Source organism: Chelon labrosus (genome assembly GCF_963514085.1).
Source record: "Chelon labrosus genome assembly, chromosome: 2".
Taxonomy (NCBI): Eukaryota; Metazoa; Chordata; class Actinopteri; order Mugiliformes; family Mugilidae; genus Chelon; species Chelon labrosus.
In genome coordinates this window covers 15,811,072-15,829,443 of record NC_140338.1, presented here as the reverse complement: position 1 = coordinate 15,829,443, position 18,372 = coordinate 15,811,072, and the positions used below count along the sequence as shown (strand labels likewise).

General features: G+C 42.4%; 1 protein-coding gene across 6 annotated transcripts in view; it reads right to left on the bottom strand.

Annotated features, from left to right (window-relative positions):
- lrba (LPS-responsive vesicle trafficking, beach and anchor containing) overlaps window positions 1-18,372 on the bottom strand; it is a 182,029-nt gene that overhangs the window by 44,829 nt on the left and 118,828 nt on the right. For all 6 annotated transcript variants that reach the window (XM_084565451.1, XM_084565454.1, XM_084565452.1 and 3 more), the window contains 4 exons: window positions 8,402-8,519; window positions 8,136-8,238; window positions 6,479-6,594; window positions 6,240-6,352 (listed from right to left, as the gene is read on the bottom strand). In XM_084565451.1, the coding sequence (XP_084421577.1) occupies window positions 6,240-6,352; window positions 6,479-6,594; window positions 8,136-8,238; window positions 8,402-8,519 (450 nt within the window). The remainder of the gene's footprint in view (window positions 1-6,239; window positions 6,353-6,478; window positions 6,595-8,135; window positions 8,239-8,401; window positions 8,520-18,372) is intronic.

Below are 18,372 nucleotides of genomic sequence, written 5' to 3'. Positions count from 1 at the left end.
ATGTAGCTTTTATATCTATTTAATGTGTGCATTTTTTATTTTTATTTTTTTGGTTATTCTGTAAATCGAGCGTGCATTTACACAGCCAAATGCCTTGTGCCACCACACTGTGCAGCTCTATGTTGACAGTGATACACGGTGGGCTTCCTCAGGGCCACTGGGGTGGGTGAGTACACACAGTGAATTATACATCACACCCATTGGTCTGATTTATAGCCCTAATAACAGTCGGCTCATTAAAAAAAGAAAAGGGAGAGGAGGCATATAAAATAAAAAAAAAAGACTGAAAGTGCCACAGTGACAGAGAGAGAGAGAGAGAGCGAGAGAGAGCGAGAGAGAGCGAGAGAGAGCGAGAGAGAGAGAGAGAGAGGGTGGAGAATTGTGTGTGAGTGCATGTGGGGGCTGTTGGTTTGCCTGAGCCCCGACATTGTTTACTGCTGTAAATTACTGTGGGGCTAGCTCTCTGAGCTTACAGTAGCTACAACAGAGCGGCAGTGACGGCGTCGTACATCAGAGCAGAATGCCGGCAGAGCGGTGATGGAGCGCCTGCTGCCGCCCCCGACACAGATTGGCTTAATATGCTGTGGCAAAGAATAGAGCTCTGATGAGCGCTCAGACGAATGAACCAATCGCAGAGTTTTAATTAGACTGAAGAGTCAAAGCTACAGGAAGAAACTGTGCCGGGGTTTGGAACTGGAAAACATCAGAAAATTAATGTTGGATTAGTCTTAATCTGCTCTTCATCAAGAGGGGTGATGGGGCTATTTTATAAAGATGCTTTGATAGGAATTTTTACAAGACAAAGTTTAAACTGGAGGGCAAGTGAAGAAGTTCACATAAAAGGGCAGCGTACCCCTTAAGAATTTGACATTATGCACAATATTTAACCTCATATTTTAGTTTAAAGCAGTTAAAGTATCACAATAGAGCACTTATAATACTGTAGGTAGAGTAATGTATGGATATTTACGTTCCTTAATGTGTGTCACACAAACATTCAACTTATATTTGACATTATACCTAATGATGTCTTTACACAAACCTACTTAAAATGTAATCATAGTGAATTTATTTAATAGATTCAAATTTCAGAATTTAAAAAAATGTGCACGTACAGCACAGCACAGCACGAGAAAAGCGCTCCCTTACAGAACAACAAGCCTCTTCCTGAGAACTATTATAAGAACATTACCGAGTGTTACTTTGCTTTTAAAACAATAATGGGCCACCGGTGATGAAGTATAATGGCTTACTGACAATTTGAGCATCACGAGGGCTTCGAGTCATAAATCACAAGAGCCTTTTGAAACGAGTGTTTATGTATAATGTCCTATTTAAACAGTGAAAATGGTGTGGAGGGCCTGGGGGATAAACATATGGGGCACGTATGGCGAGATCAATACACCATTAGCTGATCTGGCTGCGAGGAGCAGGTTATAGCACAAAAGGTACAGAGAACGCTCAATAAAGCCCTGCTATTTCTGTTGCTATGTACATGCAGGCTACATAATGGACTGACAATTCTTATTTTAGTCTTTGCTGTGCTTCATTAAAAGCTCTACAAAAACAACAATTAGAACTCGTTCGGCCTTTAAGTCCAGACGGGAACACGTCTTTGCTGCTAGGGCACCTCAGACGAACCACAAACTCCGTGATGGACACTTGCACGACAAAAAATATCGCACAACTATGCGTTTTTGTACAGTTTTTATCAGTGTAATTATGCTATTTTGCACTATACATGCATCTGTGGCAATCTGAACTCTTTGGCACTGTCAATAGTACCCATTCTGTATTTATGACAATATGTTGTTTAATTCTTGTACCTACAATTAGCCTATACAGTGAAATCTACCAATAGTTGTATTCATTCATTCATTGTATATATAACTTAAACTTACAGTTCAGGGTTTCCCATATAATGTTAAATACATAAATACTACGGCGGCCCACCAGGGTCTAATTTACTCCGCCATGGTCTCATAACGAATTGGAAATATTTTTGTACATTTCAAACAACGTTGTGCTTGCGTTGTTTTTCCTATTGCTCCAGAAAGCATGTCTCACCTCCCCCCAAATTCCCCACCACACCGGTCGCTCACCTGCTCTGTACTGAATTTAACCTGATGGAGAAAACGGCACGGTCAACTCTCGCAGCATGTGAAGCTATTTGTGTTGTTTCACTAATAAAAATTTGCGTTAACGCCACAGTTTAAAATCCAATGTTGGGCTCTCGATTTTTTAGACCATATGGTTTAAAATGAAAAGCCGGGGGAAACGACTCCAGACATTACGTGAACCAGCCTAACTGTATAAATGCTAGCCAGCAAAGTTAAATTTAAACTGTTCCACCTGTTTACTATAAATTCGTTTGATTCGCTTTATATAATCTTACATGCATTTGTCCATAGAACGCCACATTTCAACAGCTTTACGTGTTGTATTCCTGTACGTGGACTGCACAGGCTGCTGCTATTTGATTTGTCACTAAATCCAATATTTGCGAAATTTTGGTAATGACGGACTGATAGAAACGCATGATCTTATTCTACGTGCATCTTTATGTACTGTATAAACTGTAAAACAAATAGGTGGATTACCATCATGATTCATTTATTTTTTTATTATGCCAGTAAACCCCCCCCCCCAGTTATATATATCAACACCAGTGTGCATTCACTGTATAGTTAAAAGTTCAACTTGTAGATCTGTATATCTTCTGTTTAGAAAATCTTATCCTATTATGTGTCGTAACGTGTTGCAGTGTAGTAGAGTAGTGAAGTAGTACTCGTAGTAGTAGTTGCACTAATAGTAGTTACTGTGTGTGAATATTACGGACGTGACAATAAAGACGACTTGAATCTTATATATGGAATCCGAGACACTCCAACACATTAAATCACCATCTAATTTGAGGTCATAGCACTCATTCTTATCAATTACTTTAAACATTATGCAAAGATTCATGTTATTAAAGTGGCATGTGTTTCAACAGTATGGATGTGGACCAGATCTATTCCTGCACCTTTCCATAAAAAGGACAAGTGCATTTTTTTGTGTGACATTACGCAGAACAGGGGTGTACAAAGGGGTGGAGGACTAAAAAACAGGAGCGCTACAACACTTTGCAGTCAGTTCTAGTGAGTCCTTATCGTGACTACAACGTTATCTCGGGGGTCGGCGTTTGATGTCAGGTTGAGGTTAGAGTTTATGATAAGAAAGTCCCTGGGGTCAGAATGGCTCTGGTAGCGGGGAACATAAATTCTGTGTGGCCTCTGTTGTGCCGGGAACGATGACAGTGTGTGACACGCACACACACACGTTCATGGCAATTTGGCTTCTCAATGTCACTGGAGGCTTCGCAGATGACCTGTTTCTACAAGAGACAACCACCAACGTGACATAAGAGAGGGTGACGAGAGACGTGGAGGGTGAGGAAGAAAGACGGAACGAGAGGCACACTGGGGGGGGGGGGACGGAGAACTGGGACAATAAAGAGGAAACAAAAAGGGGGGAGAAAAAAAATATTAAGCGAGGGGGTGAGGTTTGCAAACACACCAAGAACTAAGTGAAGGTCACAAAGCGTTGGGTTGCAAAGAAAAGAAACGCGGTTGCACAAATGATTGTAGGTGCAGGCACTGGAGGGTGGGGGTTGATTTGAGGAGCCGCACGGCGCTGCATGCCCTTTTCCAGACACTGCAGTCTGACACGGTCCAGTAGTCATACACTGATATCACACGCGTGTCAACAACATGAATAAAACAGATGTAATAAAGATTGGCCCTGTACCCTCCCTCCCCCCCTCCTCCTCCTCCTCCTCCTCCTCCTCCTCTCTGCTGCTATTCTGCTCTTCAAGGAGAGGAGCGAAGGGACAGCAAATTATGTTGTTCTTGGTTTCTTATACTCTCTCCTCCTCTTTCTTTTGCTTGCCGATTGTCTTTCTGTTTCTCCTCCTTTTACCCAACTCCCTCTCGCTCACTTAGTCCCCGGGGCGGCGAGGCTTGACTGAGCACAGAGGCTGAGCTGTCCAAAAGCCACGGCAGTGCAAAGGAGAAGAGGGCAGGAAGCAGAAATAAGCTAAGAAACCAAAGGAGGGCTGTGTGTTTACCATGGTGTGTGTGTGTGTGTGTGTTGGAGGGCCAAGTACAACTGTCACATTTCAGCCTACTGGGCAACATCAAGCCGGATAAACAGAGAAATTATGCAGCCTCATACAGTGGGGAAAACTGCACTGGGAGGGATAAAAACAAAGAATAGAGACACGGAGGAGCAGATCGAAAGTGAAAGCAGGATGGGGGAGAAGCTAAGGGACGAGGTGTTGACTGTTGGGGTGTTTGAATCTGTGCGACAGGCCACTGTGAAAAGAATGAAAGTGTGAGCGGAGGGTTCGCTTGTGTTTCGTAACCGTGGCATTTATGCAGGGCAGCGGCATCGCGTTGGATTATATTCTACAGATGTTTTTTGTTTGCCGTCTCCACTTCCAAGCTGAATGGAGTTTAATGAATGAGATTAGTCATACCCGAATGCTCGCCCTACGACTGTGGCACATAGTCGCTCAAGGAATAAACTAAACTACTACATTTCCATCGGGTTTTTCCATCGAGTTTGGAGGCGCACAAAGTCCAGCTGCAGAACGAATGCAGAACGGTCGTGATAGGTGTCACCAGGAATGAGTAAAAAAACAAACGAATGATCACATTTTACTGTATCCCAATATGGTTTAAGCAGACACTAAGACTGTGTTCAAGTTGACAAGATGACATAATTGTAATTTGCAAAAGAAATAAGCAATACACTAAGTTTACTGTGTATCAAGCGGACAGGTCAGTTCAGGCTAATTCCTATGAAACATGACCAACACAATGCTAGTGAGTTCCTGACATTTGTCAATACAGAGGATACAGTTACTTACGCTGCGATAACTATCCAGACTATCCTGTCTCGTAGTATTATGAACAGTCATGTGAGTATTTAGTGTCCAATACACTGTTAACACTCATGAACGCATTACTTCAACTGGACTTCCTGGATCGTATATCACCATCTCACCCGTACCAGCACAGCCACTTTTTTTTTATTTTATTATTTGGACTGCGGTGATATTTTTGGACCAACAGCAATATGTTCCATTTTGTCTCGGTAGATGAGCACCACCACCTCTGCACCTGAACAAATGCCCTCAAGTGTAACTCTAAAGCGCATTTCCTCCGACGTATCCTCTGTCCATTAACACAAGCTTTTTTCGTTTCCATGGCTGATTTATTCAGTCATTTTGGTTCTAGCAGCTTGACAGTCGTTCAATCTTCTCACTCTAAAACTAATCCTCCGTCCTCCCACCAGCCCTGGACTGTTCAATCCAGCGAGGGGAGCTGGAAAGCTAAATGCTTTTCTGCTTTTTGTGTGTGAGTGTGTGCAAAAGAGAGGGAGTAAAGGCAAGTAAATAATTGCATGTCTACTTACAACATGGGGGAGAATCTTTTAAGCAGTTTCAGCAGCGTGAGTGTGTGTATTTATGTGCCAGGGAGCATTTCAGGGCAGGTTTCATTGTTTTAAGCCCAATCACTTGATGCCTGGAGCTACCAGGGAGTATTACTTCACTTCCTGGTGTGTTGTGGAAGGTCAAACTTGAAGCAATTCAATTACAAACTTTGATTTACGGATAGAAAATTACTGCTAAACCAGAAATTGGGAATTAGAAACTGAGAACAAGAGGGGTTTAAATCTGTTTTAAGTGCAGCAGGTCAGGACTGCCTCAAACAACAAAAGTCAACAACTAATCATACAGATCATCTGTAATATATGTCTCTTGCAGTCTGAGGAAATTAGTCATATTAATATTCCCGGCTGATGCAAGTAGATAGAACCTGTGCAAACCACTGGATACTGATTCACCAGAGTGACTAGCGCAAGTGCCTGCAATACTATTAGAAGTAAATAAAGTTTGACTGCTTTTAAACTTTGTAGTATATTTAGGATTTATATAATATATAATCAATCAAAATACTTCAGTCAGCGAATGCGATTAAATACACTGCAACTTTGCAAACATAGCAATCAGTCGCCAGTGATTAAAGAGCTGGTTTACTAAACTATGATCAATGATAATTACACAGAAACTTAATGGACTTTAGGAAACACACACACACACACATACACATTTCCTCTGTCTTAACTGCTTCTACCTCCCTCTGTTTAAGAAGAAAAATTAATTAAGAGTAAAACAGCCTCAAGTATTTTACCTTGGAGAGGTCCCTGAAGTTGCTGGGCAGAGTGAGGTCAAGCTCCTCTGAGTCGTAGTTGGTGATGACCCAGGGGAAGACTGGGTACTGGTTTAGGTCATTAAAGGTGCGACCTGCAGGAAAGAAAGAGACACACAAGGGGAAAAAGTGACTTCGCATCAAGGAATGGCAACAGGTGGTTGCTATTGACAGCACACACTCCGTAATGACGTCACAAAGGTGTCTGGGAGCGTCCTCACCAGCGATGGTGTTGAGAAACATCAGGTACTCAAAGTTGGATATCTCGCGGCGTTGCCAGCGCTGGGTCATGTTGGACGCTTTGAATAGCTGCTTGGGCGTGGCCAGAGATATACGTCTACAAAGAGAAAAGGAGAAAAATGGGCAGATCACCATATGTAGCTAAGAGACGCCTTGAGTTGGTGAGAATAGACAAATAGAGTGAAGTGGTACAAAGACATTTACACATCACAAGAAGAGCAGACTACAAAAAAGCACCAGGCTTTATTAGAGATTTGCGAAACAAATGCCATATAAAGAAATCTGCTGAACTTACACTCTCGCTAATTAAGAAGACGAATGTGCAATAAATCGGTTTGAGTAAATATAAATTGCATGCACGTGCAAGGCCACAGAGAATGATGTATGCTGCGGGACGAAAACAAATGACCCCCAATCCAATTAAAACAAAGGAAAATGATGGAATTAATCAATGTCAGAGTGTGAGATTATGGTCATTAGGCCCCTCAAATAAGGTGAAATTACAATTGTACTATAAGACACATATCTCTTACAGTGTCACCAAGCAATGATGTGATTTAATAAACCTTTTAATGTAGATTTCTGTATTTTTAAGTTTTTTACATCAGGAGAAAAAACAGGAGGTGCACAAAACTGGTAAAATGCTTTATTCTAAAAACAGATTATATTAAATTATAATGACCTTTCTAATGGATTATGAGGTGTGGTTGTAAGTAATGAAATAAATCTGTGCCGTGCTGTCGGTATGTGCACCGAGTTGCCCTGTGCAGCTGTGCTCAGGTCGAAGACGCAAGGTGGAATGCAAACTAGCTTGATTAATGAGCCCAACACAAATACACACATAACGTATTACCCCATACGCACACTCACCTATATCCATATTGGCTCATTACTGGATGCACTTTCTAACACTTCACACTGATTCCACGTTGCCACGGGTCAAATTTACTGTTGCTTAATACTCAAGGAACATTTTAAATGTGCTGCAGTGGTTAATTTGATTGTGTAGCACAGAGTCGAAAAGAGAGGCAATGGTTAGCAGAAGGCTAATTGTTAGCTTGCTAACCATACCCAAACCTAAGAGTTGCCACTGTGGCTAATTCAGTTTCATGTTAGGTAGTTACAGTATATCATCTCAAAGAGCCTTAGAGACCCATAAGTTTGCAAAATAATGATAAATACTAAACAAAACAGGACCATAATACTTGCTATTTTATAACAGCATCACAATCAGTGTAATAGCTCATGAAATGCATGCATATATTTTTGAATGTTAAGTGGGAGGGGCTTAGAAGATAAAAGGGGAAGCTGCAGGATGTGAGGAGCTGCACTTTCCTCTAGACTTAACTTCCATTACTCTTTCCACTGGCTCTTCCACTGACTGCACACATACCAGCAGCTACTTTCAGCAGTGCCTGATCACTGAGCGCACATGATGTGAAGGAAGTTGGTGGAAGGAGTGTATGCCCTGAAGGCGTACAAGCAACTATTTGCTTCACACTGATGGAAAAAAACTTAAATGAACATCACACAAGATGTTTGTGTGAAGCCAATTATGTTTGGGGGGTGAAGGGCGATAGATAGATCAGTAACCAGCACAGTGTTCAGAATCAACTGTTAAAAATCTGCTCGTCTAACCTGGTCTGTGGAAGGCCGAAGTTCGTGCCCACCCCAACCCGAGGAAGACTGTGAACCACTTTCTTTACTGTGGCTGCATCCGGGAAGTTGAACATGACTGCGGCTGCAGAGAGGCACAAAAAAACATATCCAGTTATATCGAGGAAAATCAAAATCAGCACAACTCATTATAAGGAACTAGCTAGCTAAACATGTGTGTACATCCGTCAGGGTTACAATAACAAGGCAGAGTGGTTGCATATATGTAATTATAGGTGCCGTCTTACTCCTGTTGGCCATGAAGACTTCCAGAGCAGTATTCTGCAGCAGGTAGCGTCTGGAAAAGACAGCCCGGATTTCTGTGAACAGCCATTTTCCATGAAGACCTTCTGTGTAGGCCAGAATCTGGAAAGCAGGAAAGGAAAGAAAAAAAAGAGACCAAAGAAAGAGGAGGTGGATTCCAATGGAATAATGAAAAAAAAAGAAATTGGAAATTAAAAAGAAAGACAGAGGAAGGGAACAAGTGAGATTGGAGGAAAGAGAGAGAAGGGGAAGAAGAGCAGACAGAAGGCCAGGTTAGTTCATTTGTCACACAGCGATGGCACGGCGGCCTGAACAGCACGATTAATGTCTTATATTGATCAGGCTCAATGAAAAAGAGATCCCTTTAGTGAGAGAATGGGAACCATTCAGCTGGAAGGAGTGAAGGAAATGTTCAGTTCACTAAAAGATAATCTATTTGGATGTTAAGTAGGAGTTTGATGGCAAGACATTATATTATGCTAAACCTCTGATTAAGGCTATTTTCTGTACGCCTCTGGAGGTAACCGACACACAGGTCAGACAATATTATGTTACCTAGCGCTGCATTTAAAAATGCTTCAATGAACTGAGCTTAATCTGTCCCCGTGGAGATTGTGGTGGCTGTCAGAGTGACTTGTCCTGACGGCTGTCACAGTGCCTGACAGACCCAGATGCTTAGCCCTGCCCTGGTGATTTGTGCTCCTACTAATCCAGCATTTAGGTTTGCTGCTAACCTACTTAGCACTGCTTTGTTAACTAGGCTTTTGTTTCACCCTTTGCTTTTCGTTTCAAAGGCGTCTGCTGACAGGGGGCGTGCAGGGATATGGGAAAAAGGTAAAAGGACACTTTGTGTTGTCAGAGTACGGTTTAGAGGAGCATTATTAATCAAAAATATTCAAATGTGAGCTAGCAGGCTAGGTCGAGTGTTAAGTTAAAGGAGCTCATTAGAGGCAAGGGACAGCAGAGGGGACCAGCTGAGGCCTTTAGCTGAGGACAGCGTCTCCCTCGCAGTCTCTCAGAGGAATAAGATCTGCCTGCATCGCAGACTCACTTCAAAGTCTCTGGAGTTCAATTAAATGTGGATTAGTGGCTTGGAGAAGCTAGCTGGGGCCGCATCCGACGGCCTCCCATCTTCCTTAACGGCAGCTTGAGATGACTATACCAGTCACCGTCAGCCTGTAGCCAACCCCACTACCAAGACCAACTCATCAACGAGACACGTAGCACGGCTTTAATGAAACTTTTAAATACCAACTACATGAATAATGAAAATGGGTTTCCTCGCCAACTTCATTCAGTCTTAAAGGAATAGTTAACCATTTGGATAATACACTTATTTGCCAGGGAAGCAAGTAGGTGTACTTGAGAACAAAATAATCAACACAAAATCTGTTGTTTTGTGCTGATTGTAATTTTGATAAAGCAGACTGTAAATTCTCTATTTTATGAGCTTCAGAAGTTGGTGACTGAATTTTATCAACTTTAATAACATAATCCACAGATTAAGCCAAATTGCGCAATCACACACAAAAAAAACAATGTTAAGGAAGTCAGGTGGGAGGCAATGAAGATGTTATCTCCTTAATTTATAAACACAAAGCACCAATATTAGACCAATACTACAGGATAAAACTCAATTATTTAATTATTATTTTTAATGTTGCTAGTGGGGGCCTTTGGGTCCTATGGGTTGAGGAGAGGTGCGTCTGTGGATCAGGCTTGTTCCAGTGCATCCCACAGATACCTGATCAGTTTGGGATCTTGTGAATTTGGAAGTCAGGTCAACACCTTGTGCTGTTTTTCATGTTTTTTTGAGTTGTTCCTAAACTGTTTGTGTGTGTGTCTGTATCAGGCTGCATCCTGCTGGGGATGGCTGCTGCCATCAAGGAGTCTAAGTAACATCCACATGAATGCCAGGTCTAAAAGTTTCCCAGCAGAACATTGTATTGTCACAAGATGGTCAATGTTATTTACTTCTCCCGTCAGTGGTTGTAATGTTGTGGCTGATCATGTATGAACTACAGGTTGAATTTCTGTGATTTAAGATTTGAATTACATCTATAAATAAGACTTAATTCATGCCCCTATTGTCTTTATCCGAATATGTATTAGTTTTCTCCCTTAAAGAGTATCTCTCGTAATATCTGATCAAAAATAAAATTCCTGACAAGGTGTGTAATGACTGAATGAGGGGACTGGGACTGTGACCTTTCACCTCCAAAAAGGGAGTGGTTTACTCATTTCATCCCCAGGAGTACAGTCACAGACCTCACAATAGATGTCAAGAAGATGCCCTGCGCTGAACTGATGAAGCCGCCGTCCCTGATTCTCTAGATAGATATGACAGCGGCGGAGGCAGACAGATATCATGTCATATTTTTTTTCCTGGGCCGATGAATCTCCTGGAAGGCTGTAAATAGCACTCGATGTACCCAAGATCATTCTCCCAACCGGCAGCGCCCTTTCCCTTGCAGATGAAAAAGCTGAGTGGGTGACAACGAGCGTGACAAACTATCCGCGCCATAATGCTCGAGCTGTTCTGACCACGTCTGGACAAATTACAGTGGTGTGGAGGTTATTGTCCAAGCTGGAGTTATGGCTGCACCAGCGCCCTCTGTGATATATAGTAATAGGGGAACTGGATCCGTCAGGTTCAAAGAAATGGCTACAACAGCAGAAGAGTGGGAGAAAAAAACAGAAATCCCAGACACTCGTTCACATTTTACTATATGAACACAAAGGGATTCCTTGGTTTTAAAACGATAAAATCAAAATGACAATGGGTGAAAACTGGTCAAATATTCCATAAAGGAAACATCTAATTGAACAGGACCTTCAACATCATTGACTAAATGAATATGAAGCACAGTTTTATTGATGTTTCATTTCAAGTGGAACAATATCCATGGATTCGGGTCTGGTGCGCTTTGAGATCAATTTCAAAGCGTCACGCGAGAGGACACAGCCAAACAGAAAACAAAGGAACTAGTCTTGATTGCAACGCTTTCTCTCGGTCGCTCCCTCTCCATCTCTCCCTCCGCCTCCTTCAACCTGTTTGTGCGGCGGGCTGCAGCTCATTTCTGAAGCACTGTCGTTTGTCTCTGTCAGATGCCCAAAAGACTGCAGAATGAAGAGGGACACATGAAGAGGGGCCGGGTGACTGTGGCTGCGGTGTGTAACCACACGCACACACACACACACACACACATTCTGTCACCACTGAATCTCAGTGTGTGCCAGTGAACACTCTCCAACGCCCTTCTCTTCGCAAACCCTGTTCCTTGTTACCAACCAGAGCCTCTTTAGAGACATGGGTAACGTCAAACGGAGGAACACGGATGAAATTTAATTGAAACTGTGCCGGATTAAAAGAGAGTTGAAGAAGCAACAGTCCAACTATCGGGAACGTGGCTCAAGATAGATGAGGCTCTCAACAGCCCTTGCTGTCGGCCAGGCTGAGTGCATGTGTGTTTTGGGGCTGATAAGACCCTTGAGTTGAAGAGGAGAGAAGTCACTGCCAGTTACCAATGATCCTTATTTGTCAAAAAATACGCAAAAATATGTTTTAAAATGCAGATTTAATGCCAGTAATGTAAAGGAAATGCTTAAAACTGCACATAAAAGCTGTGTTTGATGAGTGGTATATGCATATTTGTGCATTCAGTTTAATGTGCCGTGCATCCTTGTCGGAAGAAAAGAGGTGATTGAAGTTCAATTTGTTGCCTGTTATTAAGTATTTCCACATGGCTGCCTCCGTTAAAGGATAATGGATGAGGGATTTATTATTACCTTTTGGTCAAATGAAGTGGTGTGGGAGATAAGGTGATGAAATTAATGAGCGGGAGGAAGAGAGGTGATCCATCAACATCAAAATGGAGACGAGGGACAAGCAATACTGGGAGAACTTGATAGAATTCGCAAGGAATAAAAACCTGGAGGTAGCAGGTTCTGAAAGACTTCAAAATCACACACTGTACAAACCAAAGCATACAGTAACGTCGGTGCCACGCTGCTTGTGGCGCTCTCTCACTTCACTGACCACAGAATCAAGCAATCTCCAATAAACAGCGGAGCGAGACGCCGGCGGCACTTTTACTGCAGCAGCAAATGAGAAAGAAAGCGTCGACAAACCCAAGCTGACATTTAAAGGCTTTTTGACACTCTTATCTGGTGCATCCACACAAATGCTCTTATGATACTTCTCTCTAGTCTCTCTGTTCCTTTCCCATTTTCTTGTTCACCTCCCTCCCCTCCTCTTTTCTAACCCCCCACTCTCCTCTGTTCCACACTGGTAAGCGAGGCCTTGTCACCCCCCATCAGTAAATGAGTTCATCGGACTAACGAGCAAGCAAAGGGTCCCGACACACTAACAAGGGTCTGTTGGCTGCCTGTGCCTCTGGACCAATCAGGACCCTCATCACCGTTGACACAAAGCCTCCCAGAGCCCTCTGGAGCCAATTAAGACAGATTTTGCTTTTGAGATTGAGTGATAGCGAGAAAAAAAATAAAAGATAGTGGGAGGAAGGAGGATAGACTGAGAACGCTGCAATGTAAAAGAAAGACAGAAATATTCATTGTAAAGGCTTCTCGAGACGAGGCATGTGTATCAATCAAAAGTCATTACAGGCGGAGAGTGTGCGGTTGGTTGGTGAGGAGGTGTTTCAGAGGCTGTGTTCGGTGTAGAGCAGGCAAGTCATCCAAGAGGAAAACAATGCTCCCTCACCGTAAGAACCTGGAATCATATGACCTTAAGACAGTGCAGCCACATGACTCTACTTTCACACTCCAGCAGTTGTCCTCAAAGCCTTTGTGGCTCAGCGAGAGCACAGGCAACAACAAGACACTATTTCTGCTTTGCTATACGCTCACAAATTCTGAATCTAAAGGGAAATGCAGATGAGTAAGCAAATAAAATCACAAGTATCACAAGCCAAACGCTTGAAGCCGCTCTGATGCACTGATCCTTCTACGAATAAAACATAATCCAAGACAAAACTTTGCTTTGATGACTCAGTCCATTTATTCTTCACTAAAACGTGGATCAGAATAACTAAAACATATAAATACAAAGTAAACGTGCACTAATTGCGCAAAACTCCTGCAGCTAAATGCCACTTCAGTGGTCAAAAACTGTTTCCTATCCGTGTGGAACACCTGATCCAGTAAGGATAGGCTCCTTACTGGATACCTTCAAACACATCTGTATTACAGCTCCCATACCACCTAAATATTTAGAGATAATTAGATGAGAAGTCCTGTACTAAATTCATATCTATAGCTGGAGACTCCACTCGCTGCAACCTCATTGGATATAATATTATTAAGAGGTGCTGAAGGGTTTAAATATGTGTAAAGTTTGACCAGCGCAATATGTCTTTTGTTTAGAGTTTTAAGCTAAGCTAAGCTAAGTTAAGCTAAGCAGTCACTGACTATAGCTTCACACTTGCCAGAGAGTTATAAAAGTGGTAGCACTTCTCTTCTCATTTAAATGTTGACAAGTAAATAACATAGTAAATTCAAACATAGTAATTGAGGTAAATTAAACACTAACATATATATTTAATGGGGAGGCAAATATTTTGCATTACACTTACAGATTATTCACAAGAAAGAAAATACAATACTATCTGAAAGACAATCACCAAATGCTGCACACATGTCAACATGCTTGACTCCAAGTGGCTAAGACAATCGTTTCCACCAGTGATTGATAGGCCCAATTGTTCTACCATCATGTAACTAATTCAAGATGTAATCACTGCTAGAACATAAAGTTCTATTTGCCTTGAGGGAAGTAAAACAAACTACAAGGTCAAAAAAAAAATAAACACAACTAGGAAGCTGTGCTGGAGTGTGAGAGAATTAAAGCAAAATAAACAAGCCCAGCTTGCAGCGAGTGCAGGGTTATGAAGCCTAAAGGCTCCAAGCATTCAGTCCCAAACGTCACCCAGCAAGAGCTTGCACTCCCGGTAGAAAGTCCCCTTTGAAAGGATCTTTGGGGCCACTTAGTCTGAATTTAGCCTAATAAGGATTAAACCCCTTTTTGGGCCTTTTCAGTGTTTGCCAACAGGTTAGCCTTTTTTTTTTTTCCTCTCCTTTCCGTGGCTGCTTAGCCTTTTTGAAGTGGGGACAAAAAAAGGGGGTCTTGTGTGGATTTAGGGAAATGCTGCAGTGGTCTTGGGGTTAATTGGTAGTGAAGTGAAGACTTCAGTGCATTAACTCATTAAACGTTCAGCCTTTGGTATCTTATTATGTGTTGGGGGCCCTTCTAAGGCTTTTGTACCTAAAGCTTATGCCACAGTGGAAAACTATTAATAAACACTAATGATGGCAGCAGGAGAGATAAACATAACATTTTTATAAAAAAAAAATTTAAAAAAATAACTTAAACCTTTAACACCAGAGTGTGACATGTTTGGTAAATTACAGAGTTAGCTTTCAAGAACGGCAAAGGATATATATTTTAAATATTCAACATCAATGATTCCTTTTTACCCCATCACAGCTTGGACTGCATGGGGCCACAAAGAGCAGAGTTGGTGACGGGGAACAAAGGAAGGATAAGGCTACATAAGTGAAGGGAACAGGGCTGTGAAAACGCAGCAGACGTACTCAAAATGACAAGATTCTGTCTGGTGTCATCACATTATCACGACACGCTTTTAAAACGGTCATCGTGAGTAACACTACAACTAAAAGTTAACCTCACTGAATTTGACATAAAAAAACATGTGTGAAAAATATTACTATTTTATAAAAAAACTGGTTTGTATAGATAGTTGTGTGCATACATTATGCACATCTTAGACACCAGTAGTTGGATTTAAGGCTTTTACGGTATTGCTGGGCACCTGTTGCGATGGGACTAAAAGAGCTTAAAAACATTCCTTGATTTGTCAAGCGCATCAGTAAACACTGCCACATCAGGAAAAGGTGAAAAGGAGCGTATATGCTTTTCACTGATATTCAGAAAATCAAGGAGACAGCCCAGAGCCACCACTGAAGCTCAGGAGCTGTTTAAGACTCACTGCTATTGGTCCTCTGGTCTCCTATAAGCTGCCATGGCGCACATCAGACAGGTTAAGATCGCTGACCGGCTCCTATCGCATTCTCCCCGCTTTCCCTCCGTCTCCCATTTTGCCATTTAGTGACGGATAGGCTTTTTTTTCGGGGTCGGTGTGAGGCTTCGCTGAAGTAAATTCTTTTCTAATCCGGCTATTGTCACCGGTTTAAGTGGGTGTGGGGTGAAAAAGTACACCCCTCTCGGGGAATTTGGGGCTGGTAGTCCAACGTAAAAGACGATGCAGAGAATAGGACTTTTATAAAAGAATAGCTGTGGAGACTTTTGAGAATTTGAAGGTGACTCAATTGAAGCTACAGGTTTATCAGTGGCGGGCGTTTTGAGTTATAGCAGTAATGGTGTAGATTTAAGGTGTATTTATAGTGGGTGACTGCCAACTACATTAAGCAACATCAGCTTGAATTTGGAGACATGCTTTGGGCCACAGATGTGTTCTTTTTATGGTATCTTGAGAGATGTGTGGCTCTTGCTTCTACAGTTCACACAATGATAACCAGCTGAATTTCTGTTTCCATTTTACAGTAGTACAGTAGGGTTGTAGGAGATGTGTTCACGTAGAAACATTGCAGATGAAAGAAGTAAGAGTGGACCAAAACATGAAAGCTGCAAGCAGCAAAAAGCTAAAACATAAGATGCATACCAGCGGGGTGAAATTGGGGGATGAAGTGCACCTTTTAAAAAAACGAAATAATCCCAGATGTTCACACTTTTCACTATGTAATTTAACTTGGCTCCATCATTTCATTTTACAAGACAGGCAGAACGCAATTATGACTGCTGATGTGAAACTAACCTTAAATGACTCACTGAACAAATTAAAGTGAAAATGCACGGCGCAAGAATAAGATGTGCATCATGTTCATGTGTTGAGATGTTAACAGGATGGATGCTATAACCAAAACTTTATGTATTTATTGTGCACCTTACGTTCCAGTGGTGCAGGAGTAAAGCTCTGTTGCGCTGATATTTGCAAGAAAGGAGTCTTGGATGAGTGAATAATCTCCAACGACGTCCCTATGGTTGTGCCATTTAAACCAGACTGAATGGGTCATTAACCATAATGGCGATGGAAGCGCCACAATTCAGTAAAGTAACGTTCTGCTCTCTGGCACATGAGGCGTCTATACGCAGAGTACTCATCAATTCTATCAGCCTGCCTTATAAAAACAAACACAGCCGTTCGGAAATACTCTTGATTTCTTTAAGGAACGGAATGGCTGTAATGAATACTGTGTCCCAGTCCAGCCATTTTGTCTTTGCATTTAGGAGGCTTTAGAAATACACGTAAAAGGAAGCTCAATGGCTTTGGTATTTACTCTCCGACGTGGATCTAGTTTTATCATAGGGACTGCAGCACAGAACTTTCAAAACAAGGCCACATTTACAAGTCCAATTTCCAATACGCCGGGCTGGACATCGATCTTTCAATCTGAGTTGTGTGTCTCTCTGACCTCAGCTGAATAACAGGGGCTTGTGAGAACAGCAGGTACACAGGTGCTGATTGTAATATCAGTGGCCTACCAGGCAGACTGGCATCCATAAACAGGCCTATCCATCAGGCTGCTGCGTTGCCTTTGACACGCGTGTCAGAGGCAGACGAAAGGAATAAATGATGGAGAGAGGGGATCAATCAAAGGGAAGGGAGGGGAGGCACCTGCCTCCCCCCCGACTGGCCCAGTCAAGCCCAGAGATGGAGCATGATGGAGGGGCTAGGCTCAGGTGCAAAGTGGGGGTAGCAGCTCTTTGTCTGGAGGTGCTTGGTTAAGTGTGAGGCAGGTCTTGGCCACAGAGGTCTGTGGTTGTGTTAAGGTCCAAAGTCAAGTCACAAACAGAGAGCTAGAGAGAGGCCGAGCCTGTTTGTTTGTGGAAAGAGATGGGGGGTTATATTGTGTGCAAAGGCAAAGCACTGGGAAAGGAGACATTAGTCATCATTAGGTGGTGAGATGAGACGGTGTCCAATGGTTCTTTATGTGGTTATCAATGTGGCAATTGTCTTTCCTTGACCTGTCCCACCTAGTTACCACTCACTGCGGAGAATCCTCAGCTTGCTTTGCACAAGAGTCACGGTTTGCATCGTGGCAAGCGTACAAAGAAAATGTTTCAAATATCTCCAAAGTGAACCGAGACTGCGATTAAAAGAGTAAATAAAAAGTAATGGAAGGGGATTTAACTGATCAGCCACAACATTAAAGCCACTGACAAGAGAATAACATTGACCATCTTGTGTCAATTCAATGTTCTGCTGGGAAACTTTTGGACCTGGCATTTGTGTGGATGTTACTTAGACATGAAGCACCCACCTAGACCAACAGGCACCCCCACCCCATAGCAATGAGACTCCTTGATGGCAGCAGCCATCCCCAGCAGGATGCAGCCTGACACAGGCGCACACACAAAAGCGCTTTAGGAACAACTAAAAAAACATGAAGAACAGCACAAGGTGTTGACCTGACCTCCAAATTCACTAGATCCCAAACTGATCAAGTATCTGTGGGATGATCCACAGAGGCCTCTCCCCTCACTAACCCAAAGGCCCCCACTAACCGACACCACAGGACACCCTCAGAAGGCCCATGTCCATTCTCTAATGAGTCACAACTGTTTTGGAGGCACAAAGGAGACCTACACAATATTATATAATGTTATGCCTGATTGGCATATATGGGCATTATTTAGGCAAAGGAGTGCTTTGAGTAAAATGTTAAAGTTAACTAAAAACACTTTCCTGCAGGTCGCCTTCCATGTAAAGTCAGATACATCCTTTTTCACCCTGGATATCAGCACCACGTTTTAAGGAAAACTACCAACCCCAATCGACATTGTGACATTTCACAAAAACCAAGTAAGTCAGCCTCATGATGGACGGAAAAGTCG